This window comes from Lutra lutra, chromosome 5, assembly GCF_902655055.1.
Source record: "Lutra lutra chromosome 5, mLutLut1.2, whole genome shotgun sequence".
Taxonomy (NCBI): domain Eukaryota; kingdom Metazoa; phylum Chordata; class Mammalia; order Carnivora; family Mustelidae; genus Lutra; species Lutra lutra.
Genome location: NC_062282.1, coordinates 84,129,334 through 84,152,326, shown reverse-complemented (window position 1 = coordinate 84,152,326; position 22,993 = coordinate 84,129,334). Strand labels below are relative to the sequence as shown.

The following is a 22,993-nucleotide window of genomic DNA, read 5'->3' as shown; positions in this document are numbered from 1 at the left end:
GACTTGCTCCACTGTGCTGCTTTGAGTGTGCGGGTCTGTGCCCCTCTCGTCTCTGTGATAGGAGCCTGTAAGAGCTCAGCCCATATTCAGAGAAGAATTCCAAATAGCAGCTCTGCTGTGCTAACCACTAGCAGCAGCCTCCTGGTAAGGTGGAAGCTTGCGCCTTGGCCATCGTTGTAGAGTTCTGTGTGGACTGGTAAGAGAAATGAGGGTCGGCCCCTGTGTTGCTTTTCTCCATCCATAAGGCACCAGGAGGGCACATGTGTCTGGTGAAGGCTGCAAGAAACATACATCCTGGCTACTGGGCAGAAGGGAATGTGCTGGGAGAACAGGAGGGGCAGAGAGTCCACTGAAACCAGATCCGAGGGAGGCTACTGAGAGCCCGACAGCAGGCATCTGAGGCAGGGGTTCTGATCAGATGGTGCTGCTCGGGGTCTTGTCATGGATGGTCTTCACCAGCACCCCTGTTCTTTCCTCTCTGGTTCAAGGTTCTAAGCCCCAAGAGGGAGCATCAGATTGGCTGAGCCTGTTCCTCAGCTGGGGTGATAGAGGGAAGGGGCTGCGGGGGAGAAGGAGGAAGAGGAGCAGTAAGAGGAGGAGGAGGAGGAGGAGGAGGAGTTGGGTTTCCTGAGCCTCTGAAAAGGGGAGGAAACTTCTGCCTCCCACCAAGACTATGCATGGAGGAGGAAACCCCAAAGATGTTGGTGCTATTAGGAAGGGGTTTGGGTGGAAACTTGACTGACATTCTGCACAGCCGGAGCCAATGCTGCCTGCAGAATCTCGGGAAGTATGTCATGGTGGCAGACACTTAGTTGTGATCAACCTGGCTAGACAGGTGGGTGGAGAGAGGGCCAGAGCTCTGGACAGCACAGCAGTCTCTTCCCCTCTCAGTAATTAAAAGGCTCACTTGCTGAATTTGAAGTGAAAACCCTGTCATTTTGGTCAGCTCTAGTCTTTCTATAATTAGTCCCAAAACTATATTCTTTAATGAATATAAGGAATAAGGCTAATAAGAGCACATAAGGGGGTACCTCATATTTTAGCACCCTGGCTCTTTTAGGGTTAACCCTAACCTTAACCAAGGGGGCTGGTGGCAGTGAGAAGCATCACCGCAAACAGAGAAACAAAGATGGGGGGAAAGCCTTACACGTACACAGAGCCAAGGAGCAGAAAGGGGCCTTATCCATGCAGTTCAATCCCTTAGTCCTAACACAACCTGCCCAAAGTAGTGGAGACTAAGTTGACAAAGGACAACATCATTCAGCCCTGAGAGGCAGGAGGAGCTAAACCTCCCACAATGGAAAGGGTGGTCACAGACAAGGGTGAGCTGCTTCTAGGTAGACAAATTGGGCGTATGTCACCCATGTCTAAGATCAGTGATGACGGGACCTTTCTTTGCATCAGGGGGCCGTCAAGGAGACTTCACTCTAGAAAGCACTGATCCTCTGTTACCTAAGAGCCCTCCAGAGAATCTACTCTGGGTGGGACTTGCTCGTCTTAGAAATGCTGGTTCCCTAGAAGCAAACACACCCTTCCATGTAAGTAGCACCTCTGTACACACATGTTCAGGATTCTATGAACTCGAGATGGGAGACAGACTCAATGGCAACCTATGGCTGACATTTCATCCACTGTCTGACATGCTGCCGCCATCTTGGAGCAGGCAAGTCTAGATGTTTAGGACTTGCCTAAGGACACAATATATGTACCTAGGAGAAAAGCCAAGAAGGGGGGAAAGGGAAGCTGGAGTCTTGGAATCCACTGGAATGGAATCCTACATGCATTCTAGTTACGGTAACTATTCAGCTTTTCCTAGGATAGTCTCAGTTTACACCTGCTCTCCTGGTGTATTAAAAGTGTGTGTGTCTCTCTTTTTTTTCTTAAATGTGTCCTAGTTTGGGTGACAAATTATATGGTCACTGTGATTCTAAAGGATTTTTTTTTCCAGTAGAATTACTGGGACTTTGGGCTAAGGCCTGACGCATAAGCAAACCCCCTACTAGTAGACATGGTCCTTAGAGAATTCATGTCATGGAGGAAACAGTCATAAGTTAGGGTGGGTATCCTCCTTGCTCTTCATTGGCTCCTCTAGGCCATCCCCACCTCCACCCCGCCAGCTTTGCTTGGTAGTACCAGACTCTATCACCTGCCACTCTACCCTGTCACCCTTTCCTCTCTCAACCTCTCCCCTCATTTCATGAAGATTTTAGTTTCTGGCTCACCATCATTCTCTCCAATGCAACTGATCCTACCGTGATGATTTCATCTAGTCCCAGGGCTTTAAATACCGTCTCAGGCCCAGACCTTCTTCCTTAAAATTCTGGGCTTATGTACTCAACCATTTGCCAACACCTCTACTGGGATTACTAACAGGAATCTAAGACTTAATCTGCTGCCCGCTGAGCTTCTGCTCACCACCACCCCCAACCTCTCAGAACCAGTTCCTCTCAGTTTTCTGGAATATTTCAATAAAAGGCAACTCCATTTTCCAGTTACTCAGGGCAAAAAAAATGAGGACTCACCTTGACTCCTCTATTCTTCCACACCCAATATTTCATTTGTCAGAAAATCCTGTTATGACTACCTTCAAGGTGTACCCAGAATTTAACCACTTCTCCCTACCTCCATGGCTGACACCTTGGTTTAACTCACCCTCACCTTTCCTCCATATTATTATAATATCCTTTTAATTAGTCTCTGTTGTTCCATGTTTCCTTTCTACAATTTACTCTCAAGCCAGCAACTAGAGGGATTCTGGTTAAAATATAAATTAGATCATGTCACTTTTATGCTCAAAACCCTGTGACAGCATGAAAGCCGAATTCCTCATTATGACTTTGGAAATTCTAGATGATCTGGCCCACCTGTTGACCTCATCTACTACTAACGTCCCCCTCACCTGTTCTGATCTAGTCCTACTGGCCTTCAGATCAGGCATACTCCTACTTTGGGGCAATTGTCCTTGCTATTCCCGTGGTGTGGAATATACCTGCCTCATTTTCTTCCTTCTTCCTTCTCAGTAAGGCCATTCCTGACCAACATATTAAAATTTTAATCACCACCGCCATCCCCACCGCAAATTCTGTCCTGCTTTTCTGATTTTTCTTCTTAGCCCTTACCATTAACATACCGTATATGTTACTTATATATCTTGTTTATTGTCTGTCTGTCCCACTAGAATGTAAGCTCCATTGGGCAGAGATTTTGTGTATTTTGTTCACTGGTGTTTCTCCAGTGCCTAGAAAGGTGCCTGACACATAGTTTGTGCTCATTAAATATTTGTTGAGTGAATGAACTAAAGCATCAGTTAAAGACACACTTAATTTGCCAATGGAGATTTTGTAACTTTCTAACAAACTCCAAGAACTTTCCATTGAAGGAAATGACTTGCCAACCTTCTGCTACATGAAGAAATCATTTTATATAAACCTAGATCTAAGGAAACCCAGAGTTTCCCCATACTCTTCCTAGAAAGGGTCTCCCACCTCACCAGCCAACCTTATTTTTACGCCTTAGAAAGTGTAGCCTTTAAGTTGCATCCACTGTGTTCACTGCCCCCTCAGGAAACAGATTTCCTATCTACACAGCCTGTTATAGTCCCTCTGACCCTTGTCTTCTACAGCTTAACCCTAGTTTCTCTATCAGTTTCTCCTGTGGTATACTTTTCTATCTCCTCACCATCCTTGTTGCCCTCCTCCGGACACCGGGCCCCACCTACATGAAGTTACCCCAAACTGGACATATGACTCCAGGTCTGATTCCCAGAGAGTACAATGGGTTATCACTTTGCTCAGAGGTATGTCATAAAGCCAGCATTTCGTGTGTGGTGATGGCCTCACTGTCTTGTGACACGCTGTGCCTGGCCTGGCGTGGGGTGGAGGGAGGACGAGCCATGGGCAATGCTGGGACCGAGTGCATCTGTAGTCATGGTCCAAGCAGCCAAAGCAGAAGTGTCAGGTGTGCCGGAGAATGAAAAAGGTTGGGAAGACTGTGAGGGACTCAGACCTCTAGGATAACCCGCCTGTGGCCTGGGGTGTGGATGGACAGGTGGTGGACTGAGTCACAGAAACTTGCCTACTGGCCTAGTGTCCTAGGAAGTTTCCCGAGATGCTCTGAGGGGCTTCTGATGGTTGCAGGTTCCCATTATTCAATTAGATATGAGTATCAGGGGTGGGATGTGAATGGGATTTGGGGGGTTTATATAGTAGAAAACCTGAAATCCCGTTCTGGAGTTTAACTATGTATATTGCTTTCCTCATCTGGAAAATACTATCTACTTTATGAAAAGGACTCTTGGGCACAGGTAATGTGGTAAACATTGAGAAAGTGCTTGTAAAATGTGAAGAGCTATAAAAAAGATAACTTGTTACTATTAAAGAAAATAAAGTGTTAGGGGGTTACTAGGGCTACTTCTTGGCCCACACTCTGAAGGAGCACTGATTCCTTCAGCGATGCAGCCCACAGATGGCCCCTGGCCTTGGTGACCTGACCTCTTTTGCCTGAGAACAGAGGGGACGCACCTGAAAATGGGGATGACATAGTTGTTGGGGAAGATGCCGACCCTGCCAGTGACCAAGGAGACGCCCCTGAGCCAGCCATCCGGGTACTTGCCCAGGACCCTGATGCCTTCTCCCTTCTGCAGGTCCAGCTCGTCCGGGCCATGGGCTGAGTAGGAGTGCAGGGCTACAAACCTGGGGAGATAGGGAACTGGTGAAGAAGGCGTGCTGGTAGAGGGACATGGAACCAGGAGAGGGCAAAGGGAAATGGAACCTCAGCGACCCTGTCCCCTGAGTCAGTGATAACAAACTTCTTCTTCGGGACGGAAGTGTGATAGGGAAGCAGCCGTGGAGGGGCCCACATCCCTGCCCTCCCCGACTCCCGCGTCCTCCAGAGTGCCACACGGCTGGGAATCACTAAGCTAGGCTACCGAAGCATTTTGACTATGGGGAGGCCAGCCTAAGAAAGAGACAGGAGTTGGTGACCAGCAATTAGGGGCAGAGCCGGGTCTCAAATCTAGAAGTGACGGCTCTGCTCAGGGTGCTTTTTCATACTGCTCAGAGTTACCACCCAAGAAAATGACTGTAGCCACAAATTAAGGGAAAGGAGAGGGCACAAGCCTCTCTGATCCACTCCCTCTCCTAAGAGTGAGAACATGTTTGACCCCCAGGAATGGCCCAAGGAGCTAGCTTAATGTAGGCAGGGACATGGATGGACATTGGGAATTAGAAGGTAGGAGGTGGTTTTGTTTGTGAGCACACAGTGGAATCCTGGCTGCATGGCGGGCTGGAGGGGAAAGGGCTTAGGATATTGTAAGATGTCCCGGGATAGAGCAGTGACTTTCACTCTACAGTCTGCACAGGAGTCAGGCAGCTAAATAACACGCAGGTATGAGTCGGGAGGTGAAGACACTAGTGAGGCTGTGAAAGTGAGAACATCTGCAGAATAAAAGCATTAAAAAGGAGCCCCGTTGGCTTGCCAGATTCAGGTTACTAGAGTATGGCCTCAGGCTGGACATCAAGAATTCCTTCTAGACTCCAAGGGGTATGAGACGCTGGAAGGTTTTATCAAAGGTGCTGGGGGCGTGTTCTCATCAAGGTTGTCCCCCTCTAAAATGCTGTATTTTCCACTGATCCTAAAGCAATATCTAATTATGACCTAACACTCTGAATCTAAAGTCAGTAGAAATTGCTCACTATCCAACCTCCCAGCAGTTTTTTCGTGTATACGCTTCTGGCATTTTTCTACTCTTATAAAATAATGAGCTAGGTAGACGGAGTTTGCCAGTTTGGCTTTTTCAGCATTATTTCCATTGAAGGATATGAAGGAAGGGGAGCTCTTGTCTCTCTGGATGGGCTGGTTTGGGAGTGGTGATGCTTGGCGGCACGGGGATGGCCAAGAGGACCCCTCCGGCCAGGACCTGGAGGTCAAGGGCTGAGCTTGTTACTCACATGTTCGCTGAGAGGTGTTGCTGGGAGCCAGGCACACTGACGATGGCCGTGGAATGTCCCGGGGAGGCAGGTACAGGGTGGTAAGTGCTGACCTACATAGACAGAAAAGACAGTCAAGCAGAACCGGTGAATGCCACAAGCCAGGCCCACAGCGGAGCTGCTGCCGAAAGGCCTGACACAGCTGAAAACCAAGAGCCATGCCCAGTGCCACCCAGCACGCATCTTTGCTGTGGTTAGGGGCTGTGGGCAGAGCAGGGTGGGGCTAGACTGGCTTATGGCCCGCCGGGCTGGCATGCCGGGGCTGCTTTCCAAAAGACTGCTTAGATATTGTAGAAGATGAAGACTCATCCAATTTCCAGTCAATGGGGCATTGCCAGGCTCCTTGATCTCCCCCACCCCATCCCCCCCACTTCTTCCCACCCCCTCCCAGTACACTCAGCCACTCTACGGAAACGTACTCTCAGAAGAAATGATGGTTGCTAATGAGAACGTAACTCTGGCCAGGCACTTTTAAGTGCTTTACAAGTACCAGCTAATTTAATCCTTACTAAAGGTACTATTATCATCCCTAATTTTGGATGAGAAAGTGAGGGAAAGATTACCCAATTAGTAAGAAATCAAATTTTACTCCAAGGTAATCTAGGTCCTGAGCCCACACTCTTACTAGTGCTAGTATTAACTCACACACAGACACACCAGTTTATCCAGTGACTTATGGAAGGTGAATCTGAATAGTATTCACTTTGCCAGGATGAAAGAGGGAGCGACAGTGCTAGACACACCCAGAAACTACCCTCTTGGCACCCTGCCTGTGTGACCTATGTCCTTGCTTGCTTCCTTCTTGGCACGTCTCACAGAGGTAACTGCCCCCGCTACCAGACTGTAAGTTCCACGAGGGCAGGGACTCGATCTTGTTCATCCTTGTCTTTTCTATGTGTTCAGTATGTACTTGTAGTTAAAGTACAACTAAATGAATGAGAAGGTATTCCTACCCAGTAGACCAAGGACTGATGTAATCTCGACCATCTCCATATCACCCAGAGTAAATACATTCAGTCTACCTTTGGTTAGCCCCACTGAGTGAGGGTAACTATGTATGTATGCTTTTTTGGGACCATGCTTTTCAGGTACAACTCTTGTTTGTGTATGTGTGTTTGGCCAAGAGGGAAAGCATTATTGAGTGCACGTGTCTCTGGTTCTGCGTGGATGTTTGTTCACAACCCATGACAACGGTACGCACTTGAGCGACAGCACTGGTCTGTTGTGTGTCTGACTGCGTTCACACATGTGAGTCTGTGGGTGGATATGCATGTGTACTGTGTGTGACTATACAGAAGCCTGTGATTGTAAATGTCTGTGTGGGAGTCTATGTGTATGTGCATGAGCTCCATAGGTATGCACCGGTATGCATGACTTGGTAGATTTATGTGTGTCCTTTGTTGACGATTGTCTAAATACATGTGTGATATGTATGTATGTTTGACAGTTTGAGGATATAGTTATAGGATCAGAAAAATATTCCAGTCAGATAAGAACAAGGGTTGGAGAGAACGTCTCATATAGTTGTTGGTGGGAAGGAATGTAATGCGGTGTTGCTTCTTTGGAAAATAGTCCGGTGGTTCCTCAAATGATTAAACAGAATTAGCATTAGACCCAGCAAGTCCACGCCTAGTACATACCCAGGAGACATGAAGCTGTACCACATAAAAACTTATACATTAATGTTTAGAGCAGCATCGCTCACAATAGCCAAAAGGTGGAAATAACCCAAATGTCCATCGACCAATGAATGGATGCGGTGTGTGCGCGATGGAATATTATTCAGCCATAAAAGGAATGAAGTATTGATACATGTTAGAACATGGATAAACCTCAAAAACTTTATGCTAAGGGAAAAAAATCCAGATACCAAAGATCATATTATATAATTCTACTTACATAAAATATCCAGCATAGACAAAATCTATAGAGACAGAGAGTAGATGAGGGTTGGGGACAAGAAGGGTTATGGGAGTGGTAGTTAATGAGTCCACAGTTCCTTCTGGAGGTGATGAAGTGTTGTAAAGTTGTGGTAACAGTTGTACATATCCATGAATATATTAAAAAACACTAAATTGTGCACTTTAAAATGGGTGAATTGTATGGCAGGTGAAGTATATCTAAGTAAGCTCTTAAAAAAATTCCATAGTTATTCCTATCCAGCGCTAATACTGCGTAAAGTGCTCTGAGCTTTGCAATCAAATACTGTCATACCAGTTCTCTTAAACAGAGAAGACAAGTTGCCAGCTTTGGGCTAGGCTGCTCCTTCCCTGTGACAAGGCAAGATAAATCCCTGCTGGGCTTGGGAGATGTGCCAAGGGAGAGCCTTGTTATGCGAACAATTAATCTTATGTTCTTTGAGATGGCTGGACCACTGATTAATAAGCAGGATGCACTTCACTTCACACCCGTGACTTTCAAGTGTTGTGTTTGAGTAAAAAGCCCTTCTATCTGTAAACATGATTAATCATTTAGTGAGGAGGAAGATGCCAGAATGCAAAGCCATCCCTCCATGACTTTTTACTTCCCTCTTTATCTCGGCGCGGGGGGAGGGGGGGTTCTTCCCACTTTTTGGAACTCTAAACCTAGGCAGAACTGAGATCAGTGGGCTTGTGATGGAATGCTTTGTGATATGGAATGGGAACTGAGGCCAGATTCTCAGGTTTTGAGGTGTCCTGGCAGAGAAGGGAGAACATGTGCGGATAAGGAGGAAAGAGGCAAAGGAGGAGGGAGGGAAGGGGAGATCATGGACAACTCTGGGGGCAGGGGTGTGTTTCTCAAGAACTGGGACAGGGACCCAGTGGGAGAAAGAAGTAGAGCCAGAAGGCTAGAGGAAGGAAAGAAGAAAGAAGAAAAGGCAGATGAAAAAATATCAGAAAAACTCTTACAACCCATTAAGACAGCAAACAAAACAACCCAATCTAAAAATGTGTAAAGACGCCACAAAAGAAGATATATGGAGTGGCCAAGAAGGACTTGAAAAGATGCTCAACATCAGCAATTATTAGGAACATGTGAGGTAAAACTACCATGAGATACCACTACCTATGAGAATGTCTAGAATTAAAAAGACTGACTATACCAAGTGTTGGTGAGAATGTGGAGCAGCTTTAACTCATACACTGCTGGTGGGAATGTAAAATGGTGCCACCGCATTGGAAAACAAGTTGGCCATTTGTTATAAAGTTGAATATACACTTATCACACTACTCAGCAAAATCCTACTCACAAGTAGTTATCAAAGTAAAATGAAAACATATGTCTGTACAAAGATTTGTACTTGAATGTTCTCAGTGACTTTATGCATTTTAGCCCCAGACTAGAAACAACCCAAATGCCAATCAACTGGTAAACAAAAGAACGAACTGTGTTACAATCACAATGGAATACTCCTGGGCCACACATGCAATGGCGTGGGTAAATCTTAATATCATCTTAAGTAAAAGAAGCAGGACACATAAGACTACATATGACATTCTTAAAAATGCCCAAATTATAGTCACAGAAAATGGAGCGCTGCCAGAGTTCAGAGGTGAGGGGAGAGGACTAACTGCAAAGGGAAACAAGAAAACAAACAAAACTTGCTTTGTATTTTGATTTTGGTAATCATCACATGCCTTTATACTTTTGCCAAAAGTCACTGAACTGTATCCTTAAAATAGTTGAACTTTATTGTATGTGACTATAGCTCGATAAAAGCTGATAAAACATAAGACAAATATTATCTAGTTGGCAGGAAAATCCAAGTAGCCTGAGCTTGATCCAGCCTAAGCCCTGGGGCTGGTCAGAGGAGGGGACAGGGGTGCTCAGCTTATTGATGAACAGCTAGCAAGTGACCCTCCTGGCAGAGGGCCACCTGAATAGGAGAGAAATCAAGAATGGAAACCTAGGGATCAGACACAATCTCAATAAATAAGGCCCAAAGAAAAATGAATGAATGAACGAACGAACAAATGAACAAATGAAGTGACAGGAAAAGAGAGCAACATAAAAACAGAGAAGAGAGAAACTGGCTAGGGAGGAGGACAGAGAGAATAAGACAGAAATGAAGGTCCCACCAGGTAAATCGTGACAACCAGGCAGATGGCCAACTTCTAAGGAGGCAAGTATGTTCCTGTCACAAGACTGAGGGAACGGGCCTCTGTGGGGTGGTTGCCTGGGGTCAGTTGTGACCTCAGGTCCCTATGCCACAGGAGACCTAAGGCCAGATGCGAGGTCTTCCAGCAACTGGGGCTTCCTGGCATAGCGTTTGTGGGCTTGAGCAGGGTCAGACAGAGAGTGCATATTTGAGGGTGGGGTGGATATTTCTGCTACAATCTAAAAACATTTTTTCCTTTTTTTGAAGGAAATGACTCATTTAGAAGAAGCCTTTATCAGTAGCAGAAGAATGCATAGCTGTGTGTTTCTGGGCTTTTCTGGGTCTTGAGGTGTTATATGAGGGAGGAAGCAGGCACGGAGTCTGGCACAGAGTTCCTGCAACATTCTGTGGGCCCGGTGCCTGTACCAGCGGCCACACAAGGTGCGCAGAATGTGGCTCCATCTCAGGAGTCTGGAGCGCAGGTCTAGCTTAGTATTCAGGCGTGTGATTCTAGCATTTGCCAGGGTTTGTGATTGGGGCAAGTGACACAATTCTGTGGGTTGTCCATGTCCTCATCTGTAAAATGGGAGCAATAATGACAGTTGTCTCAGAGTTGTTATGAGGATTAACAAAAGTAATCCATATAAATTATTGAGCACACTGTAAGAGCTCAAAAATGCCATTTATTTCAATCAGGAAGGAGATTAGCTGCTGCGGGGGTGGGGATCGGATGGGTGGAGCATTGATCTCCTTTTATGCGACAGCTCTGCAGGTTTGAACTGAAAGCAGGACCCAGGCATGTGGTGGGGGGATGGGAAGAAGCAACCCTATTCTTCTGGAGGAGAATGTCCCCAACTCTCCAAAATGTCTGTTTGCTGTCCTCCTCCAACCCACACTGCGGGGCTCAGCTATTTCCTGCAGGGCTCACACCTTTCGGTAACTTAGTGGGCGTGGGGTGACTGTCTTCCTCAAGAGCAGGAACTACTCTGGAGCCCGTTGTGTCCTGTATCTCTGTATGCCTAGGAGCTAACAAGGGCTTCAAACCCACGGAGTTCACTCAGGGTTAGGAGAAGGCTGTATTTTAGAGACAGAAAATTAGGTATTATATGAGTGTCTGTACCCACCACTATGGATAATCTGGAGTCGACTATCCAACTTTATAAAGTTAAAAACTCATTCCCTTGTATAGATTAAAAGAGTCTTAAGAGCTACATTCAGCAATTACAACATGTGGACCTTATTTGGTCCTAGCACTGAGGTTAATGCAGCAAACAAGGCAGTGAAATCCATAATTATACGAGCATGAGGTGTGCTGGGGTGGGGTGGGGTTCAAGGAGGTCTGGGTGATGCCAGGAGAACCTTGCTTTGAGCTCCAAGAGGTATCTCACTCTCATGCTGTGAAATTCCAGTGCTAACTTCTACACCATCCTCATGGTCATTCTCCCCATTTGTACCAATGAGGAAACGGAGATAAGAAGTTTACATGATTCTGTGGTCAGATCGGTGGTCAGGTGGACACTGGAAGCAAGAACCCCAGAGTCAGAGCCCTTTCTGTAGGACACCAATGTTAACACTTTTTTTTTTTTTTAGATTTATTTATGTAGTTGAGAGAGAGAGAGAGAGACAGACAGACAGACAGACCATGAGTGGGAGGGAGAGAAAATCTCAAGCAGATTCTGTACTGAGTGTGGAGCCCAAGGTGGGGCTTGATCTCATGACCCTGAGATCATGACCTGAGCTGAAACCAAGAGTCGGACACTTCACCAACTGCGCCACTCAGGCGCCCCAACATTTACCATTTCTATATTTCACTATGGCTAAAGGTGTCCTACACAGGTGGTAGGAAAAAACCATCCTGCCATAATCAGCGTTCTGTTTATATGCTCACAGATATGTTACATTCATGATGACTACCATCCGGTCCAGCGCCGCATGTAATGTGGAACAGATCTGAAGGCTGGCAGAATAGTGTTATTTTTTATTTTTCCTCTTCCTTCTCTCGCAGAACCAAGGTCCCAACAGAATCAGGGCCCCTTCTGTCAGACTGCTCTTCCTTTCCATCTCAGTCTCTGTCAGAGCCAACTCAGCCTGATGAGCAAGGAGTGGGCTCCCAGTGCTGTTTATTTGTCCTGTGAGTAAAAACACTGTCTGAGAAAGAGAACTCATTTATGAGTTGGCAGCAGGTCCCTTTACGTGTACCTCAAAAAAAAAAAAACAAAACCCAACTTCTCAAGTACAGATAGGTCAGCAAAGTACCTGTGAAGACTACTGAGTTTATGTCTCCTAGGTAGTCATCAAAGCCTCGAATATTCCCTGTGATCTGGCTCCTGCTTCACCTTCCTACGTTCCCCCTCACTTCCTCACCTCCTTCAGCTTTGGGTCTTTTCTCAGCTCTCTGAGCAGGTCACACTCACTTTCTGCCTCCCCTGATCTTTGCAAACCCTCCAGCCTCAATCTCTGCTCTGCTATTTTCTTTTGTTAGGGAAATTTTAAATGATAAATATATTCTGCATACAAATAAGTATATATAATTTTATGTATCACTGAAAGAAAAATAAAACTAACACCTGTATACATACCATCCAACGTAAGAGACAATAAAAATAGAAACTGAATATTGTACTGAGAGGCCGCCTACATATTCCTCCATAATCAGATCCCTGTCCCCCGCCCCCCATAACTACAGTGCTGAAATGGGTGTTCATCATTCCAGGGCTTTTCTACGTCATTTTACTACTGCGGCATACGTCCCTAAACAACATGTTGTTTGAATTTGCCTGTTTTTGAACATGGTATGAATGGGATTCACGCTGAGCATATTCTGAGAGTTGCACCTTTGGCTCAATACTACGTGTTTTTCACTGCCCGTGTGTATTTCACTGCATGCGTATACCAGCATTTAGCCATCCTATCATTTATGTGTCATTTGGGTGATTTTCAGTTTGCAGCTGTTATGAACGAAGTTGTTATGAACAATCTTGTATATTTCCCTTGTGCCCCGCCCCCCGCGCAGGAGCTCCTCCACGATACAAACCGACAAGTAGAATTGATGGGCCATCGGGCACGAGCCTGCTCAGTTTTATTAGGTAATAACAAATTGTTTCCCAGTGTGGCTGTAACAATTCACACTTCCACCAGCAGCTAATGGCAATTCCTGTTACCCCATAATCTCGCCAGCATGTGGTAATGCCCAGCTTTTTAATACCTGCCTATGGTGGGTGTGAAATGGTATCTCATTGTGGTTTCAAATTAATTTCTCTAAGTCCTAATGAGCTTGAGTTTCTTTTCAGATGTGTATGGGCCATTCTTATGTCTTGTATGAAATGCCTGTTCATGCCCTCTATTTTTTCTCCTCAGCTTATTTATCATTTTCTTAAGTTATGGAGTTCTAATATTTTGGACACGAATCCTTTGTAACTTGCATGTTTACAGTGTCTTAGGGTAAACTGAAGTTCTTATTTTTAACATAGTCAAATTTGTAACATATTCCCTTGTGGATTATACTTTTAAAAAATCTGGAATGTGGTTTTTTTAATCCCAAATTCATAAAGATGTACTTCTCTATAATCTTCTAAAAGTTTTATAGTTTTGCCTTTCATATTTGTCTTTAATCCATCTGGAATTGATTTTTGACAAGGGAGGAATCCAATTTCATCTTTTTCCACATGGATACCCAATTAGCCCAATGCCATAGTTCATCCTTCCCTTCTCATCTGCAAAGCCTGCTCTGCCATAAATCAAGTCTCCATGCTATGTCTATTTCTGGGCTCTCCGGTATGTTCCATAGGTTTAATAGAATGCCTATGCTGAATCCATGCCATCTTAATAACTATAACTTTGAAATAAAATTTGATATCTGATAGGGCAGGTCCTCACCTCAACCAAATTCCATCTTCTTCTTTAGAAATATCTTGGCTATTGTCTTTTCTTCCATTACAATTTTAGAATCACCTTTTGAGTTGCAAACAAATAATCTACTGGGATTTGAATTTATAAAATCAGAGGGGAATTGTGTTTAAGATTATTGAATCTTCCTATTCAAGAGCATGGCAAAAGTCTTCATTTATTTTAGGTGTAATGTCTTTCATTAAAGTATTACAAATTGTTTCCAAAAAGGGCTTGCATGTCTTTTGTTGGATTTATTCCTAGACATCTAAAAAATTTAGTTGCTTCTGTAAATGGTATCTTTTTTTTTTTTTTAATAAAGAGTCTATTTATTTATTTGAGAGAGAGATAGGGAGAGGGAGGAGCAGAGGGAGAGTTCGGACAAGTGGACTCCTCACTGAGCCTGGAGCCTGACAAATGTCTTAGTCCCACCACCATGAGATCATGACTGGAGCAGATCAAGAGTTGGATGCTTAACTGACTGAGCCACCCAAACACCCCTATAAATGGTATCTTTTTAAGAGAATATTTTCTATTTGTTTTCTTTTTAGAGTACAGATGTAATTAACTTTCTTGTATTGATTTGTTACCAGGACTGTGGCTAAAGTCCTATTTATTCCTAATATATTTTTTTCAGATTCTTCTGACTTTTCTGTATAGACAATAATATCATCCATAATGACAGTTACATTTCTTCCTTTCAAATACTTAATGTTTTACTTCTTTCTCTTGCCTTACTATACTGGACAGGTACTCTGGGAGGGACAGTGTTGAGCAGAAACATACTAAGCATTCATTCTGTTCTTTTTCCTAAGCTTAAGGAGAATGCCTTTAACACTGAAACATTAGGTATAATGTTTGTTGTAGATTTTTATAAATTCCATTTATCCTGTTAAGAAAGTTCCCTTTTATTCCTAGTTTGCTAAAAAAAATTTTTTTAAAAGATTTTATTTATTTATTTATTTGACAGAGATCACAAGTAGGCAAAGAGATAGGCAGAGAGAGAGGGGGAAGCAGGCTCCCCACAGAGCAGAAAACCCTATGTGGGGCTCAATCCCAGGACCCTGGGATCATGACCCGAGTCGAAGGCAGAGGCTTAACCCGCTGAGCCACCCAGGAGCCCTCTAGTTTGCTAAAATTTTTTTAAAAAAATATATATAGTGAATGGATATAGAATTTTTTCAAACCTTTTTTTCTATAGGTATAGAAAAGGTCACATGGTTTTTCTCCTTTAATCTGTTAATGTGATAAATCACGTTAATTAATTTTGGAAGGTTAAACCAACCTTTCAGTCTTGGGAAAAACCTATATTAATCATGATGTATCCTATTTTCTTTTTTTTAAAGATTTTTATTTATTTATTGAGAGGCAGTGAGAGAGAGCATGAGCTAGGAGAAGGTTAGAGGGAGAAGCAGACTCCCCGTGATGCTGTGAGCCTGATGCGGCACTCGATCCAGGGACTCTGGGATCATGACCTGAGCAGAAGGCAGTCATCCAACCAACTGAGCCACCCAGGCACCCCAATGTATCCTATTTTCATATGTTCCTGGGTTTGGTTTGCTAATATGCATCTATGTTTAAGAGTGAGGTACAGTTCAGATTTTCCTTTCTTACATTGTTTTTTGGTTTTGGTATTAAGGATATCTTAGCTCATGAAATGAGTTGGGGGATGTCTTCTTTTCTTCCTTTCTTTGGAAGAGTTTGCAAAGGGTGAAAGAATTCACCTGTAAACCTGTCAGGATCTGGGTTTTATTTGTGGGAAGATTTTTTTATTTATGAGAGAGAGAGAGCGCGCGCGCACAAGGATGGAGGGACAGAGAGAGAGAATCTTAAGCAGAGTCAATGCTGAGCATGGAGCCCAACGTGGGGCTGGATCTCAGCACCCTGAGATCATGACCTGAGCTGAAACTAAGATTCAGATGCTTAACCGACTGGGCCACGCCGGTGCCCCTCTTTGTGGGAAGATTTTAAATTTTTTTAATGGTTATAATATTATTGTAAAGGGTTGCCAACAGCTGTTTACCAGATGTAAAATGTTTTCATTAATCCTGTTTGCTAAAGACACATTCCTGATTAATTTATTTTCCTGATTGCTTCTGTTGGGGAGAAATGGTAATGCTTGAAGTATCTGCATAGAAGCTTGGAAATCCCAGCCAACATGGATGCCATAATGTCAGTTCAAGCCCTTAGTCTCCAGAGTCTGACTCCCTTAGTCTGGAAGAGCTGTATGAGACAGTTACTGGATTTCTGTAACTCCATGAGACTCTATGCAGCCACGGCTAACAGGATGAACTTGCGGGCTGTTTGAAGTGAGTTTGAATTTTGGCATTGTGACCTATTGGCTGTGTGAAGCTTAGATTTAATTCTTCTGAGTCATAGTTTCCTTATCTCTAAAAGGGGGCAGCAGTCAGTCATGGCTACCTCCTAGAATTCTTATGAGAATTCAATCAGAACATGCATGCAAAGTACTTCACACAATGGTACCCAGTAAACCCTACCGTCGTAACTATAATGAGATGGGAGACATACAGGACAGATTTATGACAAGAGGATGGCGACAAGCCTTTCTCTGGAGACTGGATTTAAGAAGGAAATATTCATTCTCCAGGACACTAGGGGCCCCCACAATAGTGCAGATTCCTTTTGAGGAAGACTCAGTAATGGGAGACTGACCACGTGTGTGGGATGGTAACTCAGGAGTCTCTTTCCTGACACTGGATTGTGCTAATCTCATGCATCCTAAGGCTTCTAGAGAAGGGTAAGGTCTAGCACCTCTCTGTAGCTGTGCTCTGCATTGGCTTCTTGGGACAAAGATGAAAATGCAACTGTGCCTCAAACTACAGACAAAAATCCTCTTCTTTAAGCTGGGTCCCTTGGTTGGGCACAGTAACCCTGGCCCCATCACTCCCCCTTCCATTTTCTTCCTCATGCTTTCCTGAGCCTAGCAGCCTGCTGCCTTGTAGGCGAGTTTTATTTATTTATTAATTTATTTATTTTTAAAGATTCTGTTTATTTATTTGAGAGAGACAGTGACAGAGATAGCAGAGAGGGAGAGAGCATAAGGGGAACCAGAGGGATAAGCAGGCTCCTCCTGAGCAGAGAGTCTGATGTGGGGCTCAAACCTAGGACCCTGAGATCATGACCCAAGCTGAAGGCAGACGCTTAACCCACTGAGCCACCCAGGCGCCCCACAGGCAGGTGTTCATACCAAAGCAGAATCTGATGGGGTGCATACCAATCGCGCTTGTTTAAAGGCCAGGGTTTACCCAAACCTTAATTATAACCCTTGCCCTCTTGTCATAACAGTCCACTTGGGAAGTAACTGCATGGCAATAATTATAATTAAATCCTCTCACTGGGCTTCATTAAAGGCCATAAAAATGTGAACAAGTAAAGTTCCTCTTAAGTTTTCTGTGGGTCCTCTCATGGCATTTATTCACAGAAAATGCTTTAAGATGCATCTACTAAAGTACCAAGTGCCAGGCTAGGTCTTAAGGCTTGGTGACCAAGGCCAGTGCTCACCACGATGATGTAGACTGTATGTGTAAGAAATCCAGGGTGCCTGGATTGCTCAGTGGGTTAAATCCTCTGCCTTCGGCTCAGGTCATGATCCCAGGGTCCTGGGATCGAGCCCCGCATCAGGTTCTCTGCTCAGCAGGGAGCCTGCTTTCTCCCATTTCTCTGCCTGCCTCTCTGCCTACTTGTGATCTCTATCTGATAAATAAATAAAATCTTAAAAAAAAAAAAGAAATCTGTCCGTCCTATACCAGGGTCCTGCCCTCACATTTGCCAGACAAGAGCATCTCATAGGAGAGCAGTGTCAGAATATTTAGAAATTTAGAAATACCATACTCACTTCTCATAGACTGCATGAAGTTCTCAGAAAGTGTCTTTCTACAGTGAAGAGGGAAGGGCTTATAGTTCCTTCCTGAGCTACGGAAAATAGACCCACAGAGAGAATTGGATGGAGAGAGCAGCAGACCAAAATCAGTCAGGAGATAAGACAGCATAATTATGAGGGACTTGGGGTTTGCATTCAGATTTTCCCAGGTATGTCTCCCCACTTTGTTACTCTTTCACAGAGTAAATCTGGGCAAGCTATCGAACCTGTGCATTCCTGAATTCCTTCATCTGGTTTAGGTGAGGTCTGGTAGCTTTTTCTTTAAGGACTTGGCAATTTTTATGGGTCTGACTTTGGGGGAGATAGCTGGAAGGCAACTTGAAGTAGGACTGCGATTCAATTATAAAAATCCCTTCTAAAGAATTTAGTGAGCCCAGAAATCATCGGACAACGTCAAATTCACTTGGCATCTGTGAAAGTTCACTTCTTGCCATTTGTTTGTTGCCTTTTAACATTTTTTTAACTTTCTCAAAGGATATCACTGCAACCATGATGGACATTTTAATTTTCCTTTTTATTTTTAAAGATTTATTTGAGAGACCGAGTGCTTGCTTACGAGTGGGGGGAGGGGCAGAAGGAGAGGGAGAGAGAGAATCTTAAGCAGGCTTCCTGCTGAGCACAGAGCTAGACACGGGGCTCGATCTTATGATCCTGAGATCATGACCTGAACTGAAATCAAGAGTCAGACGCTTAACCAACTGAGCCACCCAGACACCTCTCAATGGCATTTTTAAAAAGAGAAAAAAGGTAATTGCTAACTGCTCTAGCACATTATCAAAGCAGTTGCCTTTAGTTACCTTAGAGTAAGTAAGTCCCCTCAATAAATGAAGGATTTAGGATCTTAGAAAATGTAGGATCTGGAGCCCTCATAGACTGATAGCTTTTTCTGGTGGCAAGTCTGCCTTTCTCATCCACATGCTATCAGAGGAGACACTTGAGAAAACACCCTGGGCAGAGGCTAAGTCCTCTGATGTGGTTGGTCATGAAACAATTTTTCCTTCTCATGGAATAGACATGATGTGGCCGCAGAATCATTTCTAAAGACAGGCTCAGGGATGTACAGTGAGTGAGAAGCACTTGTGACATTTCCCAAGCCAGAGCTTCAGGCCCCCTTCTGGAGAGCATGCTTGTTGTCTTTGTGATTTTCCAGAAACTGGGAGAAGCTTGTCCTCTCCTGTCTCAAATTAGATTTAAATAGTTTTGATTGGCTGCCACCACAGACCACCCTCCCTGCCCAGAGGGGCCAGCCTGTGGTATTCAAGAGGCTGAATGCCCTTAGAGCGAGTACTCTGCTGTCTTCTCCCTTCGAGGAGTGAACCACACACACCAGGGCCCCAGGCTGTTTGTACAACTGATGCATCTCTGTTTCCAGAGCAGGACATTTGACAGCAAACAGAGAGTAAAGCCTTTTCAGGTGTCATGATACCTGCTAAAAAGGAATGAAGACGCAGACTTGCTTTCGGGATGGCATCCCCAATTTTGGCCTGTTCTTAGAACAACTGTGAAAGTATTATTTGTAACCCCAGGCTTTAGAACAATACCTCAGCACTCAATAAAGAAGGCTGGTGTCTAAACCCTCCGGGGAAGCTGTGAAGAAACTATCCTCCCAGTTCTCTCTTCTGTTGTGTGAAGAATTTGCTAACACCAAACCATCAAGGTATATTTTTGGAAGAAGTTTTTCTTCTTGTTCTTGACCTTCCCTAGATGTTTCCTAACTCAGCCTCTTCTCCCAACAATGGTTTTCCACAAGGGGGGGGGGGGGCGGTGGTCATTTCTCTCAAAAGAAGGCTATGTGCCATGCCTGTGGGTTTTGACTAGCAGGCCTCCATTCACATCTGGAGAGCTACAATTTGGGAATGTGTCGTGCCTTCCACTCCCAAGTGTTCTGAGTGTCCGATCCCTAGGTGAGGCAACGTGAGCATGAGGTCAAAAAGAAGGCACAGTCCCTGCCCTTATGGGGTGTATAATCTCATGGAGGTACAATGGGGAATACCCAACCAGATTTTGGAAATCACACAACCACAAGGGCTAGTCTTTAGAGAATGCTCGCTAGGGTCTCCCATTCCCACGCACTCTGTTATCTCATACAATCCTCACAACACACCAAAAGGCTAAATTCTATTATTATCATTGCCATTTTACAGATGAGAAAGTCAAGGGGAAAATGTACTAAAGTAAGGGGCCAAGGCCACAGAGGCAGCAAGGAGGCTGAGTGGAGATTCAAACCTAAAAATCCTGATCTTGGGGGCACCTGCCTGGCTCAGTCAGAAAAGCATATGACTCTTGATCTCAGGGTTTTGAGTTCAGGCCCCCATGTTGGGTGTAGAGATTAGTTATATAGATTAACTTAATAAAAATAAAATTAAATTAAAGTAAAAATCCTGACTTGAGAGCTGACACTCTTAGAGCTCCCTTCAGCATGCAAAGCAGTGTGCATATTTTGGAGGTTGGACCAAGTGGCTCTGGTGGTAAAGGCAGGAGAGTTCTCAGGGTGCAGGAGTCAGTGAGCCCTGGAACCCTCAGACAAGCCCTCATTAACTCCCTATACCTCATTTGCCAGGCTGAGCCAGGAAAGGTTTTTGTGTGGTTTCTGGGAACTCTGCAAAGACGTCTGAGAAGAGATTTCCCAGCCATGGAGCTTTTATGGCATACTTTTCTGACTTTCATGAGATGCAAGGCAGCAGGATGCCAGGCTGGGTTGCAGCTCTGAAAGGAGAGGACTGACCACACCGGGACAGTCACACATGAGGCTCAGATGGCCACTGGCCAAAACAATGATGTCACCACACCCAGTGTCACTTTACCCCAGCACGGGCCAGATAAAATGGCTGTCCCTTATGTAATAATTACACTTTGGTTTTTTTTTAAGCGCTGTGGCGAGGCACTTGGGTTCATACTAACCATGTGATTCTTGAACAATCTGAAGGCCCCATCCCCTTGGCTTTATAACCTTAGTATGAGGGAGCTGGAAAGGACCATGAGGAAAATCTCCTTTCATCACCTGAGCCTTAGAGAGGGAAAATGGTGTGCCAGGCAGTGGGACAGTTAGTTCAGGCCCACCACTGGGAGAGGGGATCTTGTCTCGGTAGCTGGTTCAAGTGGTCGGTTTACTCGTTTTCCACACGGTGTTTCACTCTTTTCAGCCAAGTGTGATTTCCATGTGCCTGTCTCTGTCCTCATGGAGCTTACCTTCTAGCGGGGGAACAGGTAAAGCACAAAAACACAGGGAACAAAAAGCAAGAAAGCAGACAAGGTATGCACTACAGAGGAAACAGAGTAACTGTGGGGACCTGATTTAGATAGGCTGCTTTTGAGTCCACATTTTCCTCCCTGGCTAGGATGACCTTGGGCACAAACTTCACCCCAAACCAACATGTCGCCCATCCCTTGCACCCGGAATTGTGCCTCTGGGATAGGTCCTACTCGCCTGTAGCATGTGGAAGAGATGGGGCTGAGGATGTATCAGGGAAAGCGTGTTTTTTCCATATATGGGAGGGAAGCCACAGTCTCAGACGCATGGCTGTCTGGCTCCAAGCCCAAGGGTGCAGGTGTTTTTGTCCTTCTGACAGAAGCCCCAGACGCTCAAGCACGAAAGTGTGGGCACACCCTCAGCAAGGAAGGGCATCGATGAAGTTCAAAATCCCATGGCTGGCAGGGCGTTAGCCAGCAAAGCAAAGTGCCGAGATCAGCAGAATGTGGCAGTGACGCCTATATCCTCTTTATGTGGCGTTTGTAGAGACCCTGTAGCCTGCACTCACTGGTTCATAGATCCCTCCTTCCTACATTCACTTATATTCTTATTTCTTTGTTTAATCTCTCATTTTTAGAAGACTTCCCTCAGTCATACACTCATTTAGGTCTTCTTTCCTCCAGTCCCTCAAGCACTTAATCATTAATTAATTCATACATTTATTTATTTGGTCTCTTGTTTACGTTTATTGACTCTTACGCACTGGCACACACACATTTGCTGGGTTTCACTCGCTTCCTCTCTCACACATTCTACAAATATTTATATCGCATGTCAAGTTCAACTGGACTTAACCCAGGGGGGTTAGAGGGAACCAGGAACCCTGTCCTTATGGAGTAATTGGCCATAAGGCAGCTTTTAGGTAAATTCCAGAATAAGGCGTGAAGTGACAGATGTGTGCCTAGAGGTACAGATCAGTTACTGTAGGGGTTCGGGTGGTGCCCTCTCAGGGACCCTTCTCCCTGCAGCACCAGAGATGACCAGATACACATGGTCTCACAAAGTCATTAAGGACCTCAGAAGCTCTTAGACCAGTGGGTATTTGCCTTTTAGTGAAGGAGAGTGGGAGCAGTGCTTTAGCCCAGGGGTTGGTAAACATTCTCTGGTGAGGGGTCAGATAGTAAATACTTAAGGCTTTGTGGGTCTCTGTCACAGTTGCTCAGTGCTGTCACAAAGTATAAAGAGCACAGCTGTGTGCCAACAACACTTCAGTTTGGGACACTGAAAATGGAATTTCATAGAATTTTTACATGTCACGGAGCATAATTCTGTTGATTCCCCCCATTTAAAACTATAAATACTGGGGCATCTGTCTGGCTCCATTGGTGGAGTGTTTGACTCTTATCTTGGGGTTGCGGGTTTGAGCCCCATGTTGGGTGTAGAGATTACTTAAAAAATAAAATCTTAACAAAAAAATAAAACTGTACATAGCATTCTTAGATTATGGGTTGTACAAAACGAGGCTATGGGCTGCATTTGAACTGCGGGCCGCAGCTGGCCGATCTCATGAGTGAACAATGGCTGGGTGCCAGGTGGTGCAAATGGTTTGGAGCGGACAGTCCTCCCCATGGCTGCTTTCTCTCCTTATATAGAGCGATGAGAGCCCAGGAGGCACATCACCCTGGGTAGAGGGAATGTGACTTTGAAAATAAAGGATAGGCATTCTCTGACCTTGTTAATGTCCCGCGCACTTGAAACAGATGCAGGAGAAGGACTGAAACAATGAGCTCTCTCCCTGACCCAGTATGTGCTAGTTCACATGTTTAGGGTTTGCCTCTCAGTGCTTGCCTCGGACTTGGCACATAAGAGGGACTCAGTAAATCTTTGATGAATAAATGCCTGGCCATGTGGCAGACACGCCATGCTCGTGAACAGGACCACGAAGGCAGTGA

The 22,993-nt window shown here is 44.8% G+C and overlaps 1 protein-coding gene across 7 annotated transcripts in view; it reads right to left on the bottom strand.

Annotated features, from left to right (window-relative positions):
* Window positions 1–22,993, bottom strand: part of SH3RF2 (SH3 domain containing ring finger 2) — a 127,543-nt gene that overhangs the window by 26,768 nt on the left and 77,782 nt on the right. For 6 of the 7 annotated variants that reach the window (XM_047731156.1, XM_047731157.1, XM_047731154.1 and 3 more), the window contains exons 6-7: window positions 5,949–6,040; window positions 4,521–4,691 (exon numbers count right to left, since the gene is read on the bottom strand). In XM_047731156.1, the coding sequence (XP_047587112.1) occupies window positions 4,521–4,691; window positions 5,949–6,040 (263 nt within the window). The remainder of the gene's footprint in view (window positions 1–4,520; window positions 4,692–5,948; window positions 6,041–22,993) is intronic. The other variant, XM_047731160.1, reaches the window with a different exon arrangement.